This window comes from Schizosaccharomyces japonicus, assembly GCF_000149845.2.
Source record: "Schizosaccharomyces japonicus yFS275 unplaced genomic scaffold supercont5.3, whole genome shotgun sequence".
NCBI lineage: Eukaryota > Fungi > Ascomycota > Schizosaccharomycetes > Schizosaccharomycetales > Schizosaccharomycetaceae > Schizosaccharomyces > Schizosaccharomyces japonicus.
In genome coordinates, this window is record NW_011627862.1 from 259,992 (window position 1) to 283,892 (window position 23,901).

General features: G+C 47.3%; 8 protein-coding genes across 8 annotated transcripts; 2 read left to right on the plus strand and 6 right to left on the minus strand.

The window, feature by feature from the left end:
* Positions 1-4: 4 nt before the first annotated feature.
* Positions 5-3,469, minus strand: SJAG_04724 (GTPase activating protein Ucp3). The gene is made up of 4 exons (XM_002175771.2): positions 3,046-3,469; positions 2,902-3,008; positions 2,741-2,835; positions 5-2,699 (listed from the first exon to the last, which is right to left on the minus strand). The coding sequence occupies exons 1-4, from the start codon at positions 3,158-3,160 to the stop codon at positions 1,061-1,063; spliced, it is 1,956 nt and encodes a 651-aa protein (XP_002175807.1). The 5' UTR covers positions 3,161-3,469; the 3' UTR covers positions 5-1,060.
* A 224-nt stretch (positions 3,470-3,693) lies between these two features.
* SJAG_04723 (cell agglutination protein mam3) lies at positions 3,694-7,941 on the minus strand (the record flags this gene model as incomplete). Its single annotated transcript, XM_002175770.2, has 2 exons — positions 3,694-5,892; positions 6,031-7,941. The coding sequence occupies 2 exons, from the start codon at positions 7,939-7,941 to the stop codon at positions 3,694-3,696; spliced, it is 4,110 nt and encodes a 1,369-aa protein (XP_002175806.2).
* A 629-nt stretch (positions 7,942-8,570) lies between these two features.
* On the minus strand, positions 8,571-9,017 carry SJAG_04722 (fungal protein; the record flags this gene model as incomplete). Its single annotated transcript, XM_002175769.1, has 1 exon — positions 8,571-9,017. The coding sequence occupies one exon, from the start codon at positions 9,015-9,017 to the stop codon at positions 8,571-8,573; it is 447 nt and encodes a 148-aa protein (XP_002175805.1).
* Positions 9,018-9,200: 183 nt separating this feature from the next.
* On the minus strand, positions 9,201-10,571 carry SJAG_04721 (mRNA export receptor Nxt1; the record flags this gene model as incomplete). The annotated part of the gene is made up of 3 exons (XM_002175768.1): positions 9,201-9,544; positions 9,628-9,820; positions 9,891-10,571. The coding sequence occupies 3 exons, from the start codon at positions 10,569-10,571 to the stop codon at positions 9,201-9,203; spliced, it is 1,218 nt and encodes a 405-aa protein (XP_002175804.1).
* Positions 10,572-11,623: 1,052 nt separating this feature from the next.
* Positions 11,624-16,117, plus strand: SJAG_04720 (cell agglutination protein mam3; the record flags this gene model as incomplete). The annotated part of the gene is made up of 1 exon (XM_002175767.2): positions 11,624-16,117. The coding sequence occupies one exon, from the start codon at positions 11,624-11,626 to the stop codon at positions 16,115-16,117; it is 4,494 nt and encodes a 1,497-aa protein (XP_002175803.2).
* A 194-nt stretch (positions 16,118-16,311) lies between these two features.
* Positions 16,312-17,632, minus strand: SJAG_04719 (ornithine cyclodeaminase family protein). The gene has a single exon (XM_002175766.2). The coding sequence runs from the start codon at positions 17,504-17,506 to the stop codon at positions 16,511-16,513; it is 996 nt and encodes a 331-aa protein (XP_002175802.1). The 5' UTR covers positions 17,507-17,632; the 3' UTR covers positions 16,312-16,510.
* Positions 17,633-17,981: 349 nt separating this feature from the next.
* Positions 17,982-20,675, plus strand: SJAG_04718 (proline specific permease). The gene has a single exon (XM_002175765.2). It carries the CDS (start codon positions 18,705-18,707, stop codon positions 20,367-20,369), a length of 1,665 nt encoding a protein of 554 aa, XP_002175801.1. The 5' UTR covers positions 17,982-18,704; the 3' UTR covers positions 20,370-20,675.
* Positions 20,575-23,223, minus strand: SJAG_04717 (membrane transporter). Its single transcript, XM_002175764.2, has 2 exons — positions 22,878-23,223; positions 20,575-22,839 (listed from the first exon to the last, which is right to left on the minus strand). Exon 2 carries the CDS (start codon positions 22,622-22,624, stop codon positions 20,837-20,839), a length of 1,788 nt encoding a protein of 595 aa, XP_002175800.1. The 5' UTR covers positions 22,625-22,839; positions 22,878-23,223; the 3' UTR covers positions 20,575-20,836.
* Between the last annotated feature and the right edge of the window lie 678 nt (positions 23,224-23,901).

Sequence of the window (23,901 nt, forward strand, 5' to 3'; positions counted from 1 at the left end):
CATGAGAACATCGGACGGAGTTGAGTCATTACGCGTGATGTGAATTCTAGAATTAGATTTCGTAGTTTCAATACATGTTTTACATTGGTGATCAATATTGTGATGAAATTATGGAATGGTATATGAACAGCAAATAGTCGTAAAGATAAGAGAATTCAGAGTCTGCACGCCCAAAGGCTACAGAGAAGAGTCCAAGTAGTCTTGTCACTAATGGCATCAACAAGCTTGAACCGTAGAATCCGACACTCAGCACTGATCGGAATCACCTTAACCGAGTGACAGAGATACCCCTTCAATGTCAATAAATTTCCCTTGATACCGCTCTCCTTTGCGTAAACTACCTCATTAAACCAGCTGTAGATCTCCCCGAAACTTCCCTGTCTATTCTCTAGTTCTCAAAACTGATCATTATTTTACCACTTCATATACGTTCATGGCCTGGTCAAAATTCGTCGTGAAGAATCAACATGCACAAAGACCGCAAACGCACAGACACACGCACGCTCACAAGGTCAATCTAACGGGAGGTTGGATGGTGCAACGGTGTATGTAACTCACGTCAGTACAAGTAAAACGCCCATAAGGTAAGGAAAGACATTATGAGCGCTTTCAAAAATGTAGAATGTAAACATCAAGCGAAAAAGGGGTGTAACGTAACGAGAGTAGTGAAAGAGTTTAAGCAGTAACGCATGTGGCAGATGTTCTGAACGAACGAAGGTATCAATAGAGACAGGAGCGCATGGATGTGAGTGTGCGTGTGTGTATACGACCAAAGGATCGAGTACATGGTGCAGGAACTGCAGGGTCAATGCATGAATGCACGTTTTCATCGGGATGCTTGCATGGGAAAAATAAAGAAAAAAGAATAAAGGTCGTGCGTGTATGTGTTGTATGTGTCTGTACGTGTGAAGAGAAGTAAGGGAAATAAAAAATGAAACGGAGAAAGGCATCTCAAGGATATAAACGACGAACCTGTTCTTCTAGGTGTGTCCACAGGTAGCGCCGTCATGATGTGTTAGACAAGTTCGTATCATTACGAAATACGTCTTGACTTTTTCATCTAGTGCTTTCCATGCATAAGACTTTGGATGTAGGCATCACCAGTTGTTGAGGAGCTTTGTGGGGCACCGCCTGTGTTGGTAGGCATCATGCCATTAGGTTGATTCATACCAGAGGCAGGCATGTACTGTTGCATGTTTCCAGGAGTCTGCATGCCAGGTTGCATGCCCATGTAACCGTTAGACATTACATTTGGATAGTACGAACCATTATTCATTTGTGGTTGCTCGTAACCCATGTTGCTGCCATAATTCATCGGTTGGTTTTGCATAGGATTGTTGTTGTATGAGTAGCCCCAGTCCCCATTCGACATGGAGATGGATACAGCAGGAGTCATTTGTGGTTGCATTGGTTGTTGCATCGGCGTCTGACCATAACTGTATTGAGGCTGCATTGGCTGTTGCACCATTCCGGTGGGTTGGGGGTATACCTGGTTCATCATACCATAATTGTCATTCTGCGGTACCGACATAGAAGGCGCGGTATAGTAATTAGACTCTTGAGGAACCATGCTAGAAGTCTGACCTGATTGCCAGTAGTTTGTAGCACTTGTCTGTGGCTCAGGACTAGGCATAGAACTAGGCATTCCAGTCATGTTGGGCTTCAAGTAATTATTTGGAGGGGCCGATGGGACATCTTGTTGTTGTACAGATGCTTGTTGAGGCGGTTCACTAATGTACAGTTTGCTCATATCAGGGAACTCCACGGCATTGCTAGACTGAACCTCGTTCGCGTTAGAAGACGCATTGTACGCAGAGTAGCCGTTTGAATAGTTGTTGCTATTGTTGCCTCCCGTGTATGTGTTGGTCACGGGTGCCGTCTCCATAGGCCGTTTGTAATAGTTGTTGGGAATGGAAGTAGGCTGCATATACGAGGTGCCGGTCATTTGCGGCACAACTCCTTGTGTTGCATCGTAACCATAGGACGCTTGTTGTTGTTGTTGTTGTTGTGTATTCACGTCTTGCTGTGGGGACGAAAGTATGCCGACATTTTCGTTAGCAAACGAGCTTCCTAGCGGTTGAGAAGGCACCGGTCCCGTCATCGAAGGACGCAAAGGTTGCAAAGGCTGATGAGGACCAACGGGTGCTGTAAAGAAAGGACTTGAAGTTGTCTCGACCCCAGGAGCTGTAACCATTCCCTGATTAGCCATAGCCATCATCTGTTCAAAAGGATTCAGAGTTGGCGATGCAGCCCGTGTCTCACCAGACTCGTCGAGGTTTTCGCCGGGTTTGGAACCGTCTATAAAATGAACATGGAGATTTTTTCCGCGTCTCTTCAGCCGTGCCGATGGTTTCAAAGCAGAAGGTTTCGCGAGCGTTGTACTTGGAGCTGAGCTCGAGGAAGGCGCCGTTTTAAGGTTCACAAGTCTGTCAATCACCCGTGAAAGGTCATTGTTGAATTCTCTAAGCAACTGTGTGTTAAGTGATCTGTCTCGGAATCCCATCTCATCTAGTGAACTCAAAGCGGGCTCCAAAGATGAAGCGGAAGACGAAGGAGGAGCATTCGTAGGCGGTGCTATTGATCCTACTGAGGTTGTTCTTGTTGGCAAGGACGGCGGAGCAGGAGGAACTCGTCTTGAAGCCGCATCATCTATAAATAACTTGCGTTCATATTTGTCACGAATGTATCGCTCCATTGCTCTAGGCAACAGTTAGGACAAAAGGGTTAGAAAAATACGTACTGATCATCATAACTAGCGGTCATAGGAAGCGGATGCTTTGAAGGGTTCGGATTCCAATAGCGATTTGCTCGTTCATTTCCCCATTCTCGCATGGTCTAAAAACAAATAGGCGTCAGGCAAACCATTCTAAAAACACAAACACATAACCTCACGTCACGTACGTTTACTTGTTCCTGGGTCCATTCGTCTAGGGATATTGATTTTACCCTGGAAACGTGTGTTCCCAATTTACGATGGATACCGGCACATCGAAGACATAAAAAAACGCCTATTTTGTCAGCTTTCGATCCTTCGAATGTTCCTACCGATATTCCAGCTAGCCCATTGAACGCCTTTCGTGAAGCAATCTGCACAATAAGTGTTTCCCGGGACTGAATTGATCAGATCTCGTAAAACAGCTTCATTCCTTCTTGCGCTCATATTAAAGGCTTTTGTGACAGGTCCACTACTACAAACACGCTTTTTTCAAAGCTCCTTTTGGTGTTAGCAACGATTTTGTTAGTTAGGGACACCTGGTTGTATTTGGGAGATAGCAAGACGTGGATGCTCCAGCCGGAACCATCCATAAAAATCAGAACAGTTGGTCAAAACAATGAGCGTCAGCTACTACAAAGCGTTCAATAAACTCGTGGTTTAGCTGATGTTTATTTCTAAAAGCGTTTTGTTGACGAGTTTCTGTTTTCATGCATTGACGAAACAACGAACAAGTTCATTACGAAGTAGAGTTCTTTTTATTAGTACATAGATTCAATCAATTCAACGTGTAATGCGAAAAACAAATGTATTTTAAGATGTAATTTGGATACTTGAGAAACTAAAAGTAGTTATTATAAACAATAGTGCAAGACATATGAACAAAGGTATAGAGGAGAAACCCTCACATTTAAATCGAAATAGATCAAAGTAGTGAGTAACAAGAAGACATCAAAACAAAGCCAAAGAACGGAATCTCACTAGTTAAACACGGCAGAAAGTGTGATGTTTACAGCTCTCAAAGACTCGTCCGCAAAGTCATATTGAGGACTGAACTTAGACATATCGGAAGAGAAACCAATTCTGTTGTCACTCAATGTGGACAAAACAAAAGGTGTGCTCACAGACTTCTCATGGAATGTGAAGTCTCCGTTCGCATTCATGTCGATGTTGAAAGAATGGGCATTGTCGTCAGTGTGTTGCACTTGGTAAATGGGAAGCACACCGCAGCAAGTTTTGATACGATTGTCGGAAGAGTCATATGTGAAGGTATCGATGGAGCCTTCGGGAACGGTGGATCCAGACATAGCGTAGTTCTTTGAATTCAAGTACATGTACGCAGGAGAGGATGAATCACCGTTGACACGAACACGGAAGGTGTTTGAAGCGGTACAGATATTGGTACAGGTAGCCACAGGAACATCGACCTCAACGGTACCGGGGACGGTGCCAGAGGGGAAGGCGAGAGTGCTGGTGAAGCCGACAGAGCCAGAGGTGACGGTGAATGTGGTCCAAGAAGGAGTGGGAATGTCAATGAGAACGGTGCCGGCTGCAGTGCCAGAGGGAGTGGCTACTGTGGAAGTGAAGCCGACAGAACCAGAGGTGATGGTCTCGGTGACCCAGCTGGGAGTAGGAACAACAACCTCGACGGTGCCGGTGACGGTGCCGGAGGCCAAGTTGAGGGTAGAAGTGAATCCGGTAGAGCCGGAGGTGATGGTCTCAGTGACCCAAGCAGGAGTGGGAACAACAACTTCGACGGTGCCGGTAACAGTGCCGGAGGCAACATTCAAAGTAGAAGTGTAACCGACGTTACCAGAAGTAATAGTTTCAGTGACCCAGCCAGCGGTGGGGACAACGACTTCGACGGTGCCGGTTACGGTGCCAGAGGCAACGTTGAGAGTCTTGGTGAATCCAACGCTTCCAGAAGTAATGGTCTCAGTGACCCAGCCAGCGGTAGGAACGACAACCTCGACGGTGCCGGTTACAGTGCCGGAAGCAACATTGAGAGTCTTGGTGAATCCAACAGAGCCAGAGGTGATGGTCTCAGTAACCCAGCCAGCGGTGGGGACAACGACTTCGACGGTGCCGGTTACGGTGCCAGAGGCAACATTGAGAGTCTTGGTGAATTCAACAGAGCCAGAGGTGATGGTCTCAGTAACCCAGCCAGCGGTGGGGACAACAACCTCAACAGTGCCGGTTTCAGTACCAGAGGCAACGTTGAGAGTCTTGGTGAATCCAACGCTTCCAGAAGTAATGGTTTCAGTGACCCAACCAGCGGTAGGAACGACAACTTCAACGGTGCCGGAGACAGTACCGGAAGGCGTAGCCACGGTGGAGACGAATCCAACAGAACCAGAGGTAAGTGTTTCAGTAACCCAGCCAGCGGTGGGAACATCAACGAGTACAGTGCCAAAAGCAGTGCCAGAAGGCATTGCTACTGTGGAAGTGAAACCAACAGAGCCAGAGGTAATGGTCTCGGTGACCCAAACGGGAGTAGGAACGACAACCTCAATGCCGCCAGGGAGCGATCCGGAAGGAATGTTCACAGTCGTAGTGTACTCAATGGAACCAGACGTAGTCGTGATGGTGACCCACATAGGAGTAGGGACAACAACCTCGACGGTACCGGGAACAGAGCCGGAGGGAACATTCAATGTCGTGGTGAAGTCAACGGAGCCAGAAGTAATAGTCTCAGTGGTCCAGACTGAAGAGTATTCGGCGATGGTGACATTGTTTGCGGGAGTGGGTACAACGACCTCAACAGTGCCAGTGACGGAACCGGAGGGAACGTTCAAGGTGGAGGTGAAACCAACGGAGCCAGATGTGATTGTTTCAGTGGTCCAGGCGGAGGAGTAAACAGCGCTGGTAACATTGCTTGCAGGAGTGGGAACGACAACCTCAACAGTGCCAGTGACGGAACCGGAGGGAACGTTCAAGGTAGAAGTGAAACCAACGGAGCCAGATGTGATTGTCTCGGTAGTCCAGGCGGAGGAGTAAACAGCGCTGGTAACATTGCTTGCAGGAGTGGGAACAACGACCTCAACAGTGCCGGTGACGGAACCAGAGGGAACGTTCAGGGTAGAGGTGAAACCAATGGAGCCAGACGTGATTGTCTCAGTAGTCCAGGCAGATGAGTAGATGGCGCTAGTAACATTGCTTGCAGGAGTGGGAACGACAACCTCAACAGTGCCAGTGACGGAACCGGAGGGAACGTTCAAGGTAGAAGTGAAACCAACGGAGCCAGATGTGATTGTCTCGGTAGTCCAGGCGGAGGAGTAAACAGCGCTGGTAACATTGCTTGCGGGAGTGGGAACGACAACCTCAACAGTGCCGGTGACGGAACCAGAGGGAACGTTCAAGGTAGAAGTGAAACCAACGGAGCCAGATGTGATTGTCTCAGTAATCCAGGCAGAGGAGTAAACAGCGCTGGTAACATTGCTTGCGGGAGTAGGTACAACAACTTCAACAGTGCCAGGAACAGATCCAGAGGGAGTGTTCAGAGTAGAGGTGAAACCAACGGAGCCGGATGTGATTGTCTCAGTAATCCAGGCAGGAGTGGGAACGACAACCTCTACAGTACCGGGGACAGATCCAGAAGGTGTGTTCAAAGTAGACGTGAATCCAACAGAGCCGGAAGTAATAGTCTCAGTAGTCCAACCGTCAGGAATCACGGACGAGGAAGTCGTGTTCACTAGCGAAGTGGGGACAATGTTTTGGTGAGTGACGGGAACAGATGCACTGGTTACCGTGACAGGAACAAGGGTAGTAGTGGGAATGACTGTTGTGTAAGTCGTTCCGTTACATGATTCGGTTCTGGTTTCGTAGTAGGTAATCGTAGTGTCTTTACACACTGTGCAGGGAATGGTCTCGGTGACGGTTGTGTAAAAGACTCCGGTTGTGTAATCGGTCAGAGTGTTAGTTGAGGTAACTGTTTGAGTAAGAATAGTGGATTCGTAAACGGTAGTAGGCTTGACGACTGTGGTTTCAGTGTCGATAGTAGAGTAAATAGTGCTCTGAACAGGAACGACAGTAGTTATGGTTGTGGTCAGACATGTCGTAAGAGTTGAATAGACAGGGACGGTGGTCGTGATCAAAGTAGAATACACTGAGGTAGTCAATGGTTGTGAAGGAACGACACTGGAACCAGGTACGGTAGAGACTGACAAGTTACCCGAGTCCGTAGGAGTCGCGGGAGAAGCAGAGGACTCAACAGGGGACGAGTTAGCAGTAGTTGGAGTAGAAACAAGAGAACCACTAGCAGTAATCACTTTGGTTTCGGTAACGACACCTGTGGAATCAGTGACAACAGTAAGAATACGCTCTGAAGTAGCAGATTCGACAGAGCCAGTGATGACTGTGGTCGATACCTCAGCGCTTGGCGCAGGAACCGTAGAGCCTTCAACAATACTGTTTGAGCTTACAGTACTGAAAACTGTCTCAGTAACAGAAGAAACAACGTCATAGCCAGATGTTGTGGGGAAATCTGGGGAAGCGACAGGGGCAGACGGGGCAGCAAACTCGCTTCTGGAAGAGCTTATTTCAGCCGAGTCGGTGATGACGTATGCTGAGGAGCTAGCCAAGGCATTACCAGAAGCAGTAGCAGTCAAAGGTGTGGGAACAGATTCAGCTGAGACGGGAGCATTTGGTGAGTCAGTTGGCGTGTAGACGTAGTAGCGTGTCTTGCTGCAGTCACAAGTGGTCTCATAAACGACAGACGTAATAGTAGTCTCCTCGGAGCAGGGAACTTGAGTGGTCAAGGTGACGGAGGAGACGGTGTAGGAAACAGCAGTAGAGTAGACATTATCGTTAACAGTGACAGTAGAAACAACGGGACCAGATTCACCTCCAGCGTTGCCGGCAGGAACAGCAGCAGATCCAGTGCCCGAAGGGTAGACAGTAACGGTGTAGGTACCAGGAGAAGTAAAGTGTGCAGTAGAGACGACAGGGACCACTGTAGAGGAAGAGACAAGTGGAGCCCCACACAACTCGGTAACTGAAACTGTTTCAGTTTCGGTAACTGTTGCCGAGACGGTAGTTGTTTGCGGGGCAGTACACCACGTGGGACACAACGAGGAAGACACGTCACCTGTATTGGCTGTACTATTGTCGGCCGCGACCCACGTGCCATTGCTTATTTTAGCCGGCACATACAGTGCTTCTGCTGTATGAAACAGATTAAGGGCCCAAGGCGCGAGCAGTAGAAGAGATCGTTGGAGGAAACGAGTCATAATGAAGGAGAATGAAAAAGAAAGTAAAAATGTTGTCTTTTTTGAGCCTTTTTGAATTAAGTTTCGTCGAGGACTGAAATTAAGGTTTCAAACAATAGGCCTTGTAGCGGTATTGTGAGCCGCTAGGTGAATGGATACACAATGCAAATGACTGAAGACAATGGCTATTGTGTGGAAAATGTCCAGCTATTTAAAGCTTCTCGGGAATCCCAGTATTACGAAATTGACTCCCTATGCATCCGATAGAAGGCATGCATGCGCGCCCAAAAACGGCCAACCTCCCATTCTGGCACTCTATGTTACACCGTCGCTTCGCCAAGGGATTCAAGCTAAGTAAGAAACGAGAGTAGCGACCACAAGCGAGACGAGTCTATAGCCGAATAATAGCCGATAAGAAGCCGAGCGAGAAAGGCGAGAAACAAGCGAGACGAGAGAAGCGATGGATGTAACGAAGACTCTCGGCTCCCACACACGTCATACAATAAAGATCGGCATTTCCCCACAATTCAGTAAGCGATTCGCAAATGCGAACCAGGGTCCAACAGGGTCCCACCGTTGAGTTTTACTGGGTCCATATGACATATAAGGCACCGGTCGTTTATTTACAGCTACAAATAATTTTCGGCTACTTATTTCAGCTGCTTCATCATCTCAGAGAGAACCTCGGGATCAGTCTGGATGCCGGCCTTTTCAAGAAACGCTTTCAGAGCTTGAGCGTACTTGCGAAACTCGGGATCCAGTACGAGTCGCAACAGCTTGGACTTCGAGGGCATCGTACCAGGCTCAATTCCCTTCTTCTGGAAAAAGGCGGTCATGTCATACAGCGTCTGCTGCATCTCGGAGTCACGCTCGATAGCCTTTTGAAGCTTTTGAGTCATCTGTGTCAACTTGTCATTTGGAGCGGTAAAGAGCCCATTGTCACTTTCCATAGAAGCAAAACGGCGTTGAGTAAAAGGAAGAGCAACAGCAGCAGGGGCCGCAAACGATGAGACCCGCAACATACGAGCTGCGGAAGCTGGCCGTGTCGCCCGCGACACGGCTCCAAATTTTGTTGTCAACAGACGCGAAAAAGACATTCTGGTGGTGGATGATATGGTGGGTCACTGGTGTTTTTTTTCCACACAAGCAGTGGCAGAAAATAAAGTTGCCACGCGAAATAAAGCGAGCACTTGCGCGAAAAGCTTAATGAGAGACGCACTATTGCGACTCGAACACGTGCACATTCTGACACGGTCTGCCATTTTAAACTCACAAAGTGCCTAATCGGTCACAATTCGAAAGTTCTGGCTAACGACGCAGTACGCGTCGCCATTGCGCTGCAAAAGAAAGTTGTCGGAAAACCCACGTGCGTTTTGTCCGGCATACTTCACCGAACCCGACACGGTGACAGCAATGGTCGAATCGTCAGTACCGACAAACTGACAGTCAAAGTCGTCAATGCGCGTGCTGGAGGCAGGAACGGGCTGCAGCAGCTTTGTCAAGTCTTCGCGACTGACAGGCTGACCGTTCCAGGTGATACGACTCTCTGGAAAGTAGAATTCCAGCAACTTTTCGCGTCCACTGTCTTGAGCCGCATAGTAGCGGTTCAAAAATTTGCTCGAGGCTGTTGTCAGCACAATAATCACAAATACGAACAGAGATCGCATTAAAACGCGTCTCGTTTACTTTTTTTTGGCGTCTTCATACCCGAAATACTAGCGTCCATGTCTGGGAGTGGTAGATGTTCTTGGTAAAGGTGAATGTGGAGGGTAGTGGGGCACGTTGAGTCCAGTGGGGGAACTTTGTTTTGACTTTTTCTTTTCACGTAGACACCTAAAGCAAAAGGGTTTGCGGCAAGTGGAGGAAATGTGAGTGGGAGAAGAAGATGTGGGGGTGGAGACTAAAGGAGAGGTGAGAGGAGACGACCTGGGTGGGGTGGGGGTAACGAGTGAGAGTAAACGGATCCGTACCCGTAAGGAGGAACGTGTGCGTGAGCTTGGGGTATGAGGTGGAGGCGCGGCGGGGGTTGGAGTGGAGGGAAAAATCGAAGCCGTTTGTGTGGGTTGTGCGGGGGACTCCAAAATGGGATATGGGGGGTCTGAGACTGGGGAAAGTGGAGAAAGTGGGGAGGGGGTCTTTGTGGTGGAAATGGGTGAAGTTCTTGTGGGGGTTCCTGCTGCGGGGGAGACTGGTGGGGAGCTGGTGGGATTGTCCACGATGGGGTCGTCTTGTGGGGGATCTGTGGGATATGTCAATGAACCCCCCATGCTAACCTGCTCCACCTCTTCGGTGGGGCATCGACTCCCACTTTGTGCAGCCTCCACTGGCTCCTCCACAGATTCCACGAGTTCGTCGGTGGGAGTATGGGGGTGCAGCCCCCGCAAATGTCCGTGATCCACCACAATGGCCCCCGTAGCCAAGTCAATCTCGTCTGCATATTCCGACGTGTCTTGGCCGTATTTCTCGAATAAAGCACTTAATTTTGCTTCGTAGCGCTGACGCGAGGCCACTCGTTGACAAGCCAGGTTCTTGCACACATCCTCTGACTCGAAGAAATCCCCCACATCAGTTACTGCTTCTTCGGCATCCAAAAGACCACCACACACACGACAGGCGTTGTGTGGTCGATCATTCACCGAGGAAGTGTCCATTGCATAGTGGCAGCTTCGAACGAGTGGTGGTGTTCGAGCAATAGAGGAATTCACTCACTATTGTGAATAGCAGTGTTAGCTTGGTGGTGCGAATACTTGGTGGTAGTGCTCGTCTTCTTCGTAGAAAAATGCAAAGTGTAACGCGCTTTATGAAAACACGAACGCGCTTTTTCGCGTCGCGGGGTCGTCGCTTCTTCACGTGAAGCTACGCGTGCAAGCGATGACGCGAAAGTTGGGTCACGCGTAAAGACATTTTCTCGATGGTTACTTAGGCTCCATTCATGCAATGTTACTTCTGGGTTTTTACTTTTCCGTTTCGCTTTATCTTTCTTGTCATTACCCATCACCTCCCGAATTCCAGTTTAAACAATCGAACAATGGAATCGAATAGAAGAACAGCAGCTCTTTTGTTATTGGCGCTTTAATACTTAAAAATGCTCACTAAGATCCGACCAGCGCAAATCTAAAACCAGAAGCAATCAAAAGGCTTTTCCTTTGTAACCCTTTCTTTCAAGTTCGCTTCCTTTGAACCTAAACCGCACTATACCGACAAAGGGATTTCCGAAATTTCCCGCCAAAGCAAGCGAGTTTTCGTTACACCTAGCCAATTACATGAACAGGGTCTCGTTTCTCTTAACCGAACAATTGGATTCGGCTAGATGCCTATTGTTCGGTTAACCAATTCGGCTAATCTTCGCTAATACCGGTCGATTTGCTCGCTGCACGTGTCAGATTAATTCCCAAACCGAACTGAAGCTCGTTTCCGGTGTTCTCGAAGCTCGTTTTTTGCGCGTTTTGGTGCCATTCAGACCCATTGTGCAGAATTTCTTTTGATATTCCCGTTTTGGAGGATGTCAGAAATTGGAATGCTATATAAACGGGATGTCAGTCCCCATTGACAACCAGAAACGGCATTCCATTTCCTCTACCGCATAGACACACCAAAACGGACTCTCTTTTCCGTTCCTAATTGCCAAGTCGTGTTTTCGGTAAACATCTGGCTGTCCTAGAACTTCATTATCGTTCAGCTCCTGCATTGATCCACGCATTCAATGTCTTCCCGACATTCTTTTCGTCAAAAGTCTTCTTCAGCGCGTTCGACGCGTTCGGGTTTGCATTCGCTTATCACCCGTCTGCCTCTCGTATCGCTTTTATTCGCTGCAACAGCACCTGCACCAGCAGCTGCCTTTCCCTCGTTTCACCCCCGCGGGGTTAATATAACCAACCCCGCTGGCTATACGAACGAGACAGCTTCGGCAAACCCCGCCGGGGTAAGTTGCGACGCTTCGTGTGCTACTGCTACCGTAACATTGCACGACACGGTAACAGAAACAGTTACCCAAACAGTTTCTGAACTGTGTGGTGCTCCAACTGTTACCAGCGTTTACTCAACACAAAATACTCAATGTAGTACCCTCACATCCACGGGTGTCTACACCTTCCTTCATGAAATTACCGAAACTGTGACGGCTGGAGGCAATGCTAACACTGCTGCCTACGGTAGTGCTCAACCTTCAGGTGAAGTTTTGTCGGGTGATGTATCGTCTAGCATTGCTTATGCTACTCCCTCATTGACTGAGTCTGTGTTAACCGTTCAAACTGTACCTACTACGGTAACATATGTCTCATACGACACTGTCACCACTTCGTTCCCCTGCACTACTGAGACGACCATTGTCACTACCGTCTTTGATGAATCATGTTCTTGCCATTCTACAAAAACTTTCTACTATACGCCTAACGCTGTTACCACTACTGAAGTTGCAAGTCTTTCTTCGGAGGAAGATGTAAAACCAACAACTTCCTACGCTGGTAGCAGTGTCGTTGTAGAGACTACGCCTGTGGTGTCTCCTGCTTTAAGTTCCAACGATGCAAGCAGTGCTCCTAGCACATTCTCACCGAGTGCAGCCTCTCCAATTGTTTCAGTCGTAACTATTACTGAGAGCTCAACCGAGTACATCGTCTCAACGACCATCAGTCCCTCGTTTGCCGCACCCTCTTCTGCTCCATTCTCTGTTGAATCGACTACCGTAAATGTTCCGGGGGCAAGTGTCTCAGATGTTACTCCTGTTGCTCCTTCGTCTTCTTCTGTTGAATCCGCCATTGAGTCCACGCCTACTCCTAATCTTACTGAGTCAACTACTACAGACTCCCCCAGTTCTTCCGCTCCTGAAAATGCAGTTGTGATTACCAAAACTGAAACAATCGTGAACACTTCTAAGGGTCCTTCTGGTACTACGGAAACCGTTGAAACGACGACTCTCGTTGAGACTACTTTCTCTCTCGCACCGCCAGAAGTCACTTCTCTCCCAGCGCTTTCTTCCGACGTAGAGAGTACTGTGTCCTCCTCCATTGAGACCACTTTCTCCCTCGCACCACCAGAAGTTACTTCTCTTCCAGAGCTTTCGTCTGATGTGACCAGCTATGCATCTTCTTTCGGCGTCTCCACTGCCTCTTCTGCTTCTTCATATGCTCCCGCTCCTTCTGCCAACATTGAAACAGAGACTCTGACCTCCTGGTACACGACTGTAACCAACTCCGAGGTTATTGAGACTGTCACCAAGACAGTTCCTTGCTCCGTGTGCAAGCCCGTTACAATTACTTATTACACGACCAGTACTCTTTCCTGTAACGGAACAACTCAAACCACTGTTGTGTCTACCGTCACTACCGTCTCCTCCGTCTCGCTAATTACCTCTCTTACGACTTCCACGGCTACAGTCACCGGCAGTGCATCTGTTCCCGTCACTCACCAAAACATTGTCCCCACTTCGCTAGTGAACACGACTTCCTCGTCCGTGATTCCTGACGGTTGGACTACCGAGACTATTACTTCCGGCTCTGTTGGATTCACGTCTACTTTGAACACACCTTCTGGATCTGTCCCCGGTACTGTAGAGGTTGTCGTTCCCACTCCTGCTTGGCTTACTGAGACAATCACATCCGGCTCCGTTGGTTTCACCTCCACCTTGAACGTTCCCTCCGGTTCCGTCACTGGCACTGTTGAGGTTGTCGTTCCCACTCCTGCAAGCAATGTTACCAGCGCTGTTTACTCCTCTGCCTGGACTACCGAGACAATCACATCTGGCTCCGTTGGCTTCACCTCCACCTTGAACGTTCCCTCCGGTTCCGTCACTGGCACTGTTGAGGTCGTTGTACCTACTCCCGCAAGCAATGTTACTAGCGCCATCTACTCATCTGCCTGGACTACTGAGACAATCACGTCTGGCTCCGTTGGTTTCACCTCCACCTTGAACGTTCCCTCCGGTTCCGTCACTGGCACTGTTGAGGTTGTCGTTCCCACTCCTGCAAGCAATGTTACCAGCGCCATCTACTCCTCTGCTTGGACCACTGAGACTATTACCTCTGGCTCCGTTGGTTTCACTTCCACTCTGAACACTCCCTCTGGATCTGTTCCTGGCACCGTTGAAGTTGTCGTTCCCACTCCTGCAAGCAATGTTACCAGTGCCGTTTACTCCTCTGCCTGGACTACTGAAACTATCACATCTGGCTCTGTTGGTTTCACTTCTACTTTGAACGTTCCCTCTGGTTCCGTCACCGGCACTGTTGAGGTCGTTGTACCTACTCCCGCAAGCAATGTTACCAGCGCCATCTACTCATCTGCCTGGACTACCGAGACAATCACGTCTGGCTCCATTGGTTTCACCTCTACCCTGAACGTTCCCTCTGGTTCCGTCACCGGCACTGTTGAGGTCGTTGTACCCACTCCTGCTTGGCTTACCGAGACAATCACATCTGGCTCCGTTGGCTTCACCTCTACTCTGAACACTCCCTCTGAATCTGTTCCTGGCACTGTTGAGGTCGTTGTTCCCACTCCCGCAAGCAATGTTACTAGCGCTGTTTACTCCTCCGTCTGGACCACTGAAACAATCACATCTGGCTCCGTTGGATTCACGTCTACTTTGAACACACCTTCTGGATCTGTCACTGGCACTGTTGAGGTCGTTGTACCCACTCCTGCTTGGCTTACCGAGACTATTACCTCTGGCTCCGTCGGATTCACTTCTACTTTGAACACACCTTCTGGATCTGTCCCTGGCACTGTTGAGGTCGTTGTACCCACTCCCGCAAACAATGTCACCATCGCCGAATACTCTTCAGTCTGGACCACTGAGACTATTACTTCTGGCTCCGTTGACTTCACCACGACATTGAATGTTCCCTCCGGCTCTGTTCCCGGTACCGTCGAGGTTGTTGTCCCTACTCCTATGTGGGTCACCATCACGACTACGTCTGGTTCCATTGAGTACACTACGACTGTGAACATTCCTTCCGGATCGCTCCCTGGCGGCATTGAGGTTGTCGTTCCTACTCCCGTTTGGGTCACCGAGACCATTACCTCTGGCTCTGTTGGTTTCACTTCCACAGTAGCAATGCCTTCTGGCACTGCTTTTGGCACTGTACTCGTTGATGTTCCCACCGCTGGCTGGGTTACTGAAACACTTACCTCTGGTTCTGTTGGATTCGTCTCCACCGTGGCTACGCCTTCCGGTACTGTCTCCGGCACCGTTGAAGTTGTCGTTCCTACCGCTGGTTGGGTCACTGAAACCATTACTTCTGGAAGCGTTGGATTCACCAAGACTCTCAACGTTGCCTCTGGTACTGAAACCGGCACTGTTGAGGTTGTTGTCCCCACCGCTGGCTGGGTTACTGAGACCATTACTTCTGGAAGCGTTGGATTCACCAAGACTCTCAATGTTGCCTCTGGCACCGTAACCGGCACCGTCGAAGTCGTTGTCCCCACCGCTGGCTGGGTCACTGAGACCATTACTTCTGGAAGCGTTGGGTTCACCAAGACTCTCAATGTTGCTTCCGGCACTGTAACCGGCACCGTCGAGGTTGTTGTCCCCACCGCTGGCTGGGTTACTGAGACCATTACTTCTGGAAGCGTTGGATTCACCAAGACTCTCAATGTTGCCTCTGGCACCGTAACCGGCACCGTCGAAGTCGTTGTCCCCACCGCTGGCTGGGTCACTGAAACTATTACTTCTGGTAACGTCGGTTACACCTCTACTTTGAATGTTGCCTCCGGCACTGTTACCGGCACCGTCGAAGTTGTTGTTCCCACTCCTGCTTGGGTCACTGAGACCATCACCTCCGGCTCTACCGGATTCACTTCTACCCTCAACTTGGCTTCCGGCACCGTCACTGGCACCGTCGAGGTTGTCGTTCCTACTCCCAGCTGGGTCACCGAGACCATCACCTCTGGTTCCGTCGGCTTCACTTCCACAGTAGCCACTCCCTCTGGTACTGCAGCCGGCACCGTTCTCATTGACATTCCCACTCCTTCTTGGACCACATTCACCGTCACCTCTGGCTCTGTCGGCTTCACCAGCACTCTCGCCTTCCCCTCTGGCACCGTCCCCGGTACCGTTGAGGTCGATGTTCCCACTCCCTACATGACGACCATCACAGAATACACGACTATCTATGGCTCTCAAGGTTACACCAGTACTTACCCTGGACCAACTACAGTCACTGTTTTGATTGCTACGCCAACTGAGTCTGTGGACAACGTTCATTAAACCTTACAGATGACGACTTGATGTTCTTTACGTGTTTGTTTCTTTTGATACCACACATTTTTCCTGATTCTTTTGCACTACATTTGTATATTCCGTCTCTTTGTAACAAATACTTCTATACATAACACTCAAACAGTTTGTTTGATCTAGCAAATAAGATTTTTCTTTTGTAAATATTAACTACATCTCTAAGTGGGAAGAGAGGTTTGGAAGCTGATACAGACGAGTGGTATATTGAATAAGGAGACTATTCGTAAAGGTATATACTTATTTAAATATGTCCTGTTTGATATCAAGAGAATTCTCATCTGAGGGTATTTTTAGTGTTTCCTTAAAGGAACTTTTCTAACAAAAAGTCTATAAATCTATGAATATCATGCTAAGTAAAGTGCATTACTCAGCGGTGTTTTGAAGGGAATTGTATGCGAGGATGGCTGCTGCAAGGTCTTCACGAGAGTCGCCGACGGATTTAAAGAGAGTGATAGCTTGGTCCGCATTTTCGAGTTGGGATCTTCCACGGTGAGTGCCCCTACATAAATCAAACAAGTCAGCATGTACGTCGTTTGCACTGAAGACACCCTCTTTCATGGGTGTCAAAAGATCGCCTGGTTCACTCAAAGCACCAGTCCGAGTGTCGACGAACACCTCGGCCAAACGAATACAGTCAGTGTCCGTTTCACGCATGGCAGGAGTAAAGGCGCCGACAAGATCAACATGTGTCCCTTCGGTGAGCCAATTTCCTTGAATCAGAGGCTTATTGCTGAGTGTTGCCGCAGACACAATATCAGCTTCGCCGACAGCCTGAGCCAGACTTTCTTCAGGCACACAAGCAATGTCTAATTCTCGGTCCTTCAGCTGCTCTTGAAGTTTTAAGGTAAGACGTTCACCCGAAGCGAGACGATGGTTCCAAATTCGGATTCGACGAATGGGTCGGATGGCCAAGTAGGCATGAACAAGCTTCTCGGCAATCTTTCCTGCACCAAGAATGAGCAAGGACGAAGCGTCCTCACGAGCCAAAAACGAAGCAGCCAAAGCAGACGCAGCAGCCGTACGCCTGCCAGTTAACTCGTTACCGTCCAACTGCACTAAGTGCATTCCTGTAAGACCATCACTAAGTAAGTACTGGCTGCTCAAACCCGGGAGTCCTAGTTGACTGTTTCCGGGAAAGACGTTTACTTGCTTCACCCCAATGAACTTTCCCGGGATCCAAGCCGGCATAATGAGCATCGTTCCTGCAGGAGGAGCCGTCGAATCCGATGCATTAGCAATAGAATAGTGGAGTCTTGGAGGACACTCGATGGTAGCACAGAAAATGTCCTTTATAGCCTGAATCAGTTTCGGCCATTTCAGTAATGAGCTCAATTTTTCAGCTGATACGTATTGAGACATGAGGGAGAAAGAAGTGAAGGGTAAGAGAGAGAGAGAAAACAGATGAGGGATATGGTCTATCGGAGAATTGATCTTGAATTAATTAATTATTATTGTTTGTTTATTTTTTGGGGATTTTATTTTTCTACAGGGAAAGAGAGACAGACGGTAAATGAGTGTAACGAAACAGAAAAAAAAAATTAAGAAGTAAAAAATAAAATAAAAATAAAAATAAATAAATAAAACAAAAATAAGCTAAACCTCACAAATCCCAGAAATTTACAAGAAACCAATGAAATCCTCCAAGACTGACTTTCACTGTTTCTCTCGTCCACCTCCGCACTTACTCACCCCACTCATCGTCATCTGCACTGATCTATCTACATCTTCGTAAGCCCTCTATCTGCCTGCTACCACCTGCTACTGTTGTTTCTTGGTGGTGAGGTTTTGGTGGTTAGATAGGAGTAACGGTAGCACCACCACCGACCACTACACCATCAATGCCTTGGCTGTGGTTGAAGCAGCCACGATGGAGAAGGGGTCGACCGGGTGTTCCGGTGGGAAGTGGACCAGGGGAAATGCAATTATTTATCATTGTGGAAAATGAAATTAAATATTTTTAAGAGGGGAGAAATTAGACCTCACGGTCGTTTTGTCTATTTTTTCGATATATCGGCGGGGCTCCCTCTCGGCTTTTTCTTGATAAAAAGATTGCGTTATCAGCCCGGACGAACAGCATACCGGCATTTCTCTATGCAATTGGTTTCTGAATCACAGTTTCTCTAATTTTTTTTCCTGGTTTGAGCTGTTTTTGGAGGAATTTCATTTTCTTGTATTTTTTATTTCTGCGGTTCTACGTGCTTTCCTGTCGTGGTTTATATATTTCGACTCTTAGGACTCAATTGAACGTACCAGGATTTTTTCCTGATTTTTTCTGATTTTTTTTTTATTAATTTGGAATTGCTTGCAATTGTCAAAGTTATTCGGGTCTACACACTCGCTCACTCAGGCTAACATCATTACCATACATACCCTCTTTTCCTTCTTGCATTCTCTTTGACGAGACTCCCCCTTGTTTCTTCCGTTCCCTTCAATCCTTCTATCGAATCTCATAATCAGTCTCCGTTGATTATCAATCTCCTGCAGCCTTCATCAATTCCCCCTCTTTCTCTTAATACTTCTTCATCATTCCTTTCTTTACGACGTCCCTTCTTTCATTATGGTCCTGCTAACTGATCAGCAGTCTACAGACTTGAACGAAAAAAAAATACCCGACAGTAAACATGATTCTGAGGATTCTTTCGGCATCAGTGTAGAGTCACTTGGGTATGATGAACAGGAATCACAGGATCGTCCTGTTCGTGGTCTGTCGTCAAGACACATCCAGTTTATGGCCTTCGGCGGTTGTATTGGAACAGGACTTTTCGTTGGTAGTGGAAAAGTACTGGCAATGGCAGGCCCATTGTCGATTCTGCTGGCGTACATCCTTGTTAGTACTGTCGTCTATGGCGTTACACAGGCTCTCGGTGAAATGACAACTTGGTTGCCTGTGCCAGGAGCCATTCAGCTGTTTGCAACTCGGTACATTAACCCGGCTACAGGATTTGCAAGTGGTTGGAATTACTACTATGGTTATGTTACTGTTTATTGTGCAGAAGTATCGGCCGCCGTTACTGTTATCGGCTACTGGATTGAACTGAACCCGGCTATATGGATCAGCATAATTTTATGTCTCATGATACTGATTAATCTTCTTCCAGTACGTGTGTATGGTGAAACTGAGTTTTGGTTTTCGTGTATTAAAGTGACAACCATCGTTGCTCTACTCATTCTAACTGTCGTCGTTGATCTCGGCGGTGCACCAAATCATCATATTCTCGGTTTTCAGTACTGGCGCAACCCGGGTGCAATGAATACGTACCTGGCTGATGGCGACCTTGGCAGATTCAGTGCCTTCTTCAACTCGCTCGTTATGGCCACATACGCCTTTATCCTCTCACCAGAATTCATTTGTGTCGCGGCCGGCGAGTCACAATCTCCCCGACGCAATATTCCGAAGGCGACAAAACGTTTCTTTTACCGTATCATTTTCTTCTACGTTCTTGGCGTTCTCGCTGTGGGCGTACTTGTTCCCTACACAGATCCTCGCTTAAAAATGGGCAGTACAGGAGCTGCTAGTCCTTTTGTAATTGGTATGAAGGATGCTGGAATTCGTGTGCTCCCACACATTATCAACGCCGTTATTCTCGTATCCGCCGTGAGTGCCGGCAATTCTTTCATGTACTCATGCTCGCGTACCCTCATGTCGCTTGCTGAACAGGGACAGGCTCCCCAAATCTTCCGTCGTTGCAATCGCTACGGCACTCCCTATATCGCTGTACTTGTCAGTGCAGCCTTTGGACTGCTGAATTACATGAATGTGTCCAAGGGAGGCGCTACCGTTTTTAGTTGGTTCGTGAATCTGAGTACTCTCTCGGGTCTTGTCGCATGGGCCATCCTTCTTGTCGCTTTTCTTCGCTTTCGAGCAGCCTTAAAGGCGCAAAGTATTTCATTGGCCAGTCTCCCATTCCGCTCTCGCTTTCAACCTTGGGTAAGCTTCTACTCCTTGTTCTGGGTTCTCCTGGTCATTGTATTTAATGGTTACTATTGCTTCTTCCGCGGTAATTTCACCGCTGCAAACTTTTTAACGTCTTACTTTGGAGTATTCTACTTTGTTGCATTAGTCGGCGGATACCAATTGGTTAAACGCACTCGTTTTTTCACGCCAGCCCATGAAATTGACATCTTGACTGGCAAAGCTGAAATTGATGAAATGGAAGCTAATGAAAAACCTCCTGAGGAACCAAAGACATTCCTTGGAAAGGTTTGGCAGTGGATCGCTTAACATGCTTAATGTCCCTTAACGAAACTAACCAAATCCGACATTTTCGAAACCAAAAAGGACGACTCTGGATGCCTCCTCTGTCTTCCAACAGACCTTCTTCCCTTGAAACGAAATCCTTTTTTCACGTCAATTACATAACGCCTGCTGTCCTTCGTTCGTTCATATTATTTAAGTGCTCATTTTCCTTCGTATAGCCTTATAGATTCAACAAACACAAAAAAACAATAACATCAATTATCTTTATACGAACAATTATTAAATTAATATGGCGAAGAACTATGTGATCAAACAATCAAAAATGACTATCGGTAAACTGAAAACTAATTAAGAAAAAGAAAAACAGCAAATAACTGAGCGCAGGAGAGGGGGGAATATAACAAAAAACAGAACGTTTCAAGTTCGGGAATGAAAGGTATTAGGTGAACAAGCACAAAAGCAAGAATAGTGTGGTGCAAGCGGTGATACGTTTACACCATATTAGCCATAGTAAGCACGTCGTTCTTCTTCTTCTCATCAGATCTTATTTCCGTTTCCAAGGATGAATCACCGTCATAAGAATCAATTGTTTTCATAGGAACATCAGGCAATACAACAACATTTTCCACTTCAGCTACACGAATCTCTCCGTGATCATTAAGGGGCGAATTCTCTTCTTCCGGTAAAACTAAGTTGAGCACAATGGAAACTACCGCCGACAATGCAAAACCAGTTTCCATAACCAGAGTTATGGCATCCAGGAAACCGCGCAACGACTTGTTGTCGCCGGAATAAGTGAAGAAGTAGGTAAACCAAGACGGTACCATTGTAGCACCTAATCCCAAACACAAAGAAGCCGTAAGAATGAACCTGTTCCGTCTTGTAAACTTAATGCTGGAGATGATACGCAGACCAGAAGCACACACAGAAGAAAACAAGAAGGTTGTCATTCCCCCCAAGACAGGCGAAGGGATGGCAACAAAGATTGCAGCAAATTTCGCAAAAAAGCCCATGATAATTAAAAAGCCAGCACAGGCATAACCCGCACGTCTATTGGCACAACGAGTCAGAGAGATGACACCGTTGTTTTGAGCGAATGTTGTGAGAGGCGTAATGGTCATCAGACCGGCAAGAATAGACGCGAGGCCATCACCCAGAATTCCGCCCTGAACACGAGAATCAAACTCAGGACCATCAATGGGCAACATGGACACATCAGACGTTGCACCAATATCGCCAATTGCTTCCATCATATTCACAATAAACGTAGCCAACAACGGTAATACCAAAGGACCATAAACCTTGAGTGGAAACGTACGAACCCAATTAAAATTCACGACTGAAGCTGCATCAATGATCGAGCGGTCCCAATAGCCTGTAGCCGCAGAGATAATCATACCAACTACCAAGCCAATTACAACAGAAGTAGTCTTCATGAGAGGCGAACCGAAACGTTCCAAAATAATAATCGTCGCAAAAACACTAAATCCAAGACCAATAAATTGAGCACTTCCCCAAGGAAGAGCATGTGGTGCTGTATCATAAGGACACAAAGAGTACCCCGGCATTTGCGATTCTGTGGGATGTCCAGTACACGAGCCGCTTCCACCGGCCCAATCTGCCATGCCAGTGCTCACCAACGACACGCCAATGAGCAACACAACTGGGCCGGTAACGATGTTTGGAAACATTTTCTTCAAAATGCGCGGAGGAAGGAAAGACAAGACAACTTCGAGCAGTGCACACACACAGGAAGTGCCCAAAAGAGCGCCATAGCCTGCAAGACACGGTTCTTTTACACCGTTCTCATTAATTGTGCACATGCCATTTTCGTACATTTGCTGGAAAGCTTTCGGGGCAATTGACACAGTGGTGAAAGAGATACCAAGTACCGAGAGCATGCCCGTTCCGATGTAATACTTCGTTTTAGGAATATGAAAGCGAGCAATTTGAATCAATGTAAGAATGCCACTGGCAATCAGTCCAGCTGACACCAGGTAATTCAGATCTTTTTCCGACAAGTTCGCTGCAGATCCAATGATACGAGGAGGAGTTGTGACGCCGCCAACCATGGCCAAGGCATGCTGAAAACCTAACAGGACCGACATTAGCAAAGGCACCGAATCATTGAGTGAGAAAAACGGTGGTTGCGATGGCCGACGTTTCGTAAAGGGAATTGCCGGTACAATCATGTCAAGGTAATTATAGTCACCAACCCAAAAAGCTTTGCTAAAGAAGCTCTCTTTCGCTCGGCGCAACTTTGCCCCTAATGTAGCCATGGTTTAACGTCGGTCAATTGCAAAGAGAGAAAAATCAGCAGCAAGATTATAAAGATTCAGACGAAGTGAAAGATCTGCAACAAACTTCGCTTGTTTTCCTAAAAAATATAGTTACACTTGATTTTGGGGATGATAGTCTTATCACTGTCGCTTCAAAGATTGCGACAGGGGTCTGGTATAAATGATTGCCAGTAAATACAGTAGAAATACAAAATCTACCATCGTTAACGTCAAGCAAAACATGCATACATACAATAATAATGTGACCGATAGCTCAAAAAAGAGACCGATCCTAAGTGTAACGACCAGGAATGTCAAAATAAACGTGCGTGTCCCTCGGAAACAAAAGTTTGTGTTTAAAAGCTCTTAATACCGATTTTGGCCGCGTATTGTCACCAAGTTAATATGAAGTGTTTAAAAAACCAATTGAGACTCAATTGCCCTAAGAGTTTCTGGTGAAATTGTTGTTATTGAAGGAAAACGCCAGGACAGCTCCAAACCTCCTTTATAGAGGATGGAACGCCTCGTTTCAACGATAACTAAATGCGATATATAGCATCGACTTCTTTAAAACGACTCCCTGGACGTGGCATATGCAATGGTCTATCTAGTGGTTTGCAGAGGGTAGAATTCATTCGTTGCGAATGCTAGACTAGAGTCGCTGTGACTGCTATGACATCATTATTACATAATTGCGCGTCCAGCTGCTGCAAATGAATGGACAGTGCTGGCGATAAGAAACAGTTTTTAAAGCAAAAAAGGAAGCTAAACTGTCTTAACAAATAGGTGAATGTATGTGTTTGCCTGCAAAGCCAGCAAATACACAGAGCGACGGATAATAGAAAAACACCCACGAATGTCGAGGGATTTCGCTTGGCTTCTCGCGTGAGAGTGCTAAACCTTAAATGCGAATAATATTGGAGGATGTCGCTTAGCGTATTTCACGCAAAAACTATTGGTTAGCTTAGATGTCGTTGATAGGAATGAAGCTGCGATGACGTAGTTAGAGCGACCGAAATGAGGATCGGCACTTCGCTTAACGGAATGCAATATTACGCTACTCAGCCGTCTTGAAATGAAAAAGCATCGCCAGCGGTTCATTACGGTTTGCACCATGGGTTGCTTACTGCTTCTCCTTCAATTACCCTCAACTGTTTTCTCTTTTTTCTCCCGCCACTAAAGTATTTCCCCGTTCTTTTTTTCATTCTTTAATCTATTTTTAGATCCAGAGATCCGTTGGACTAATATGATTGGTTAGTTTGCGAAAGTTTATCGGC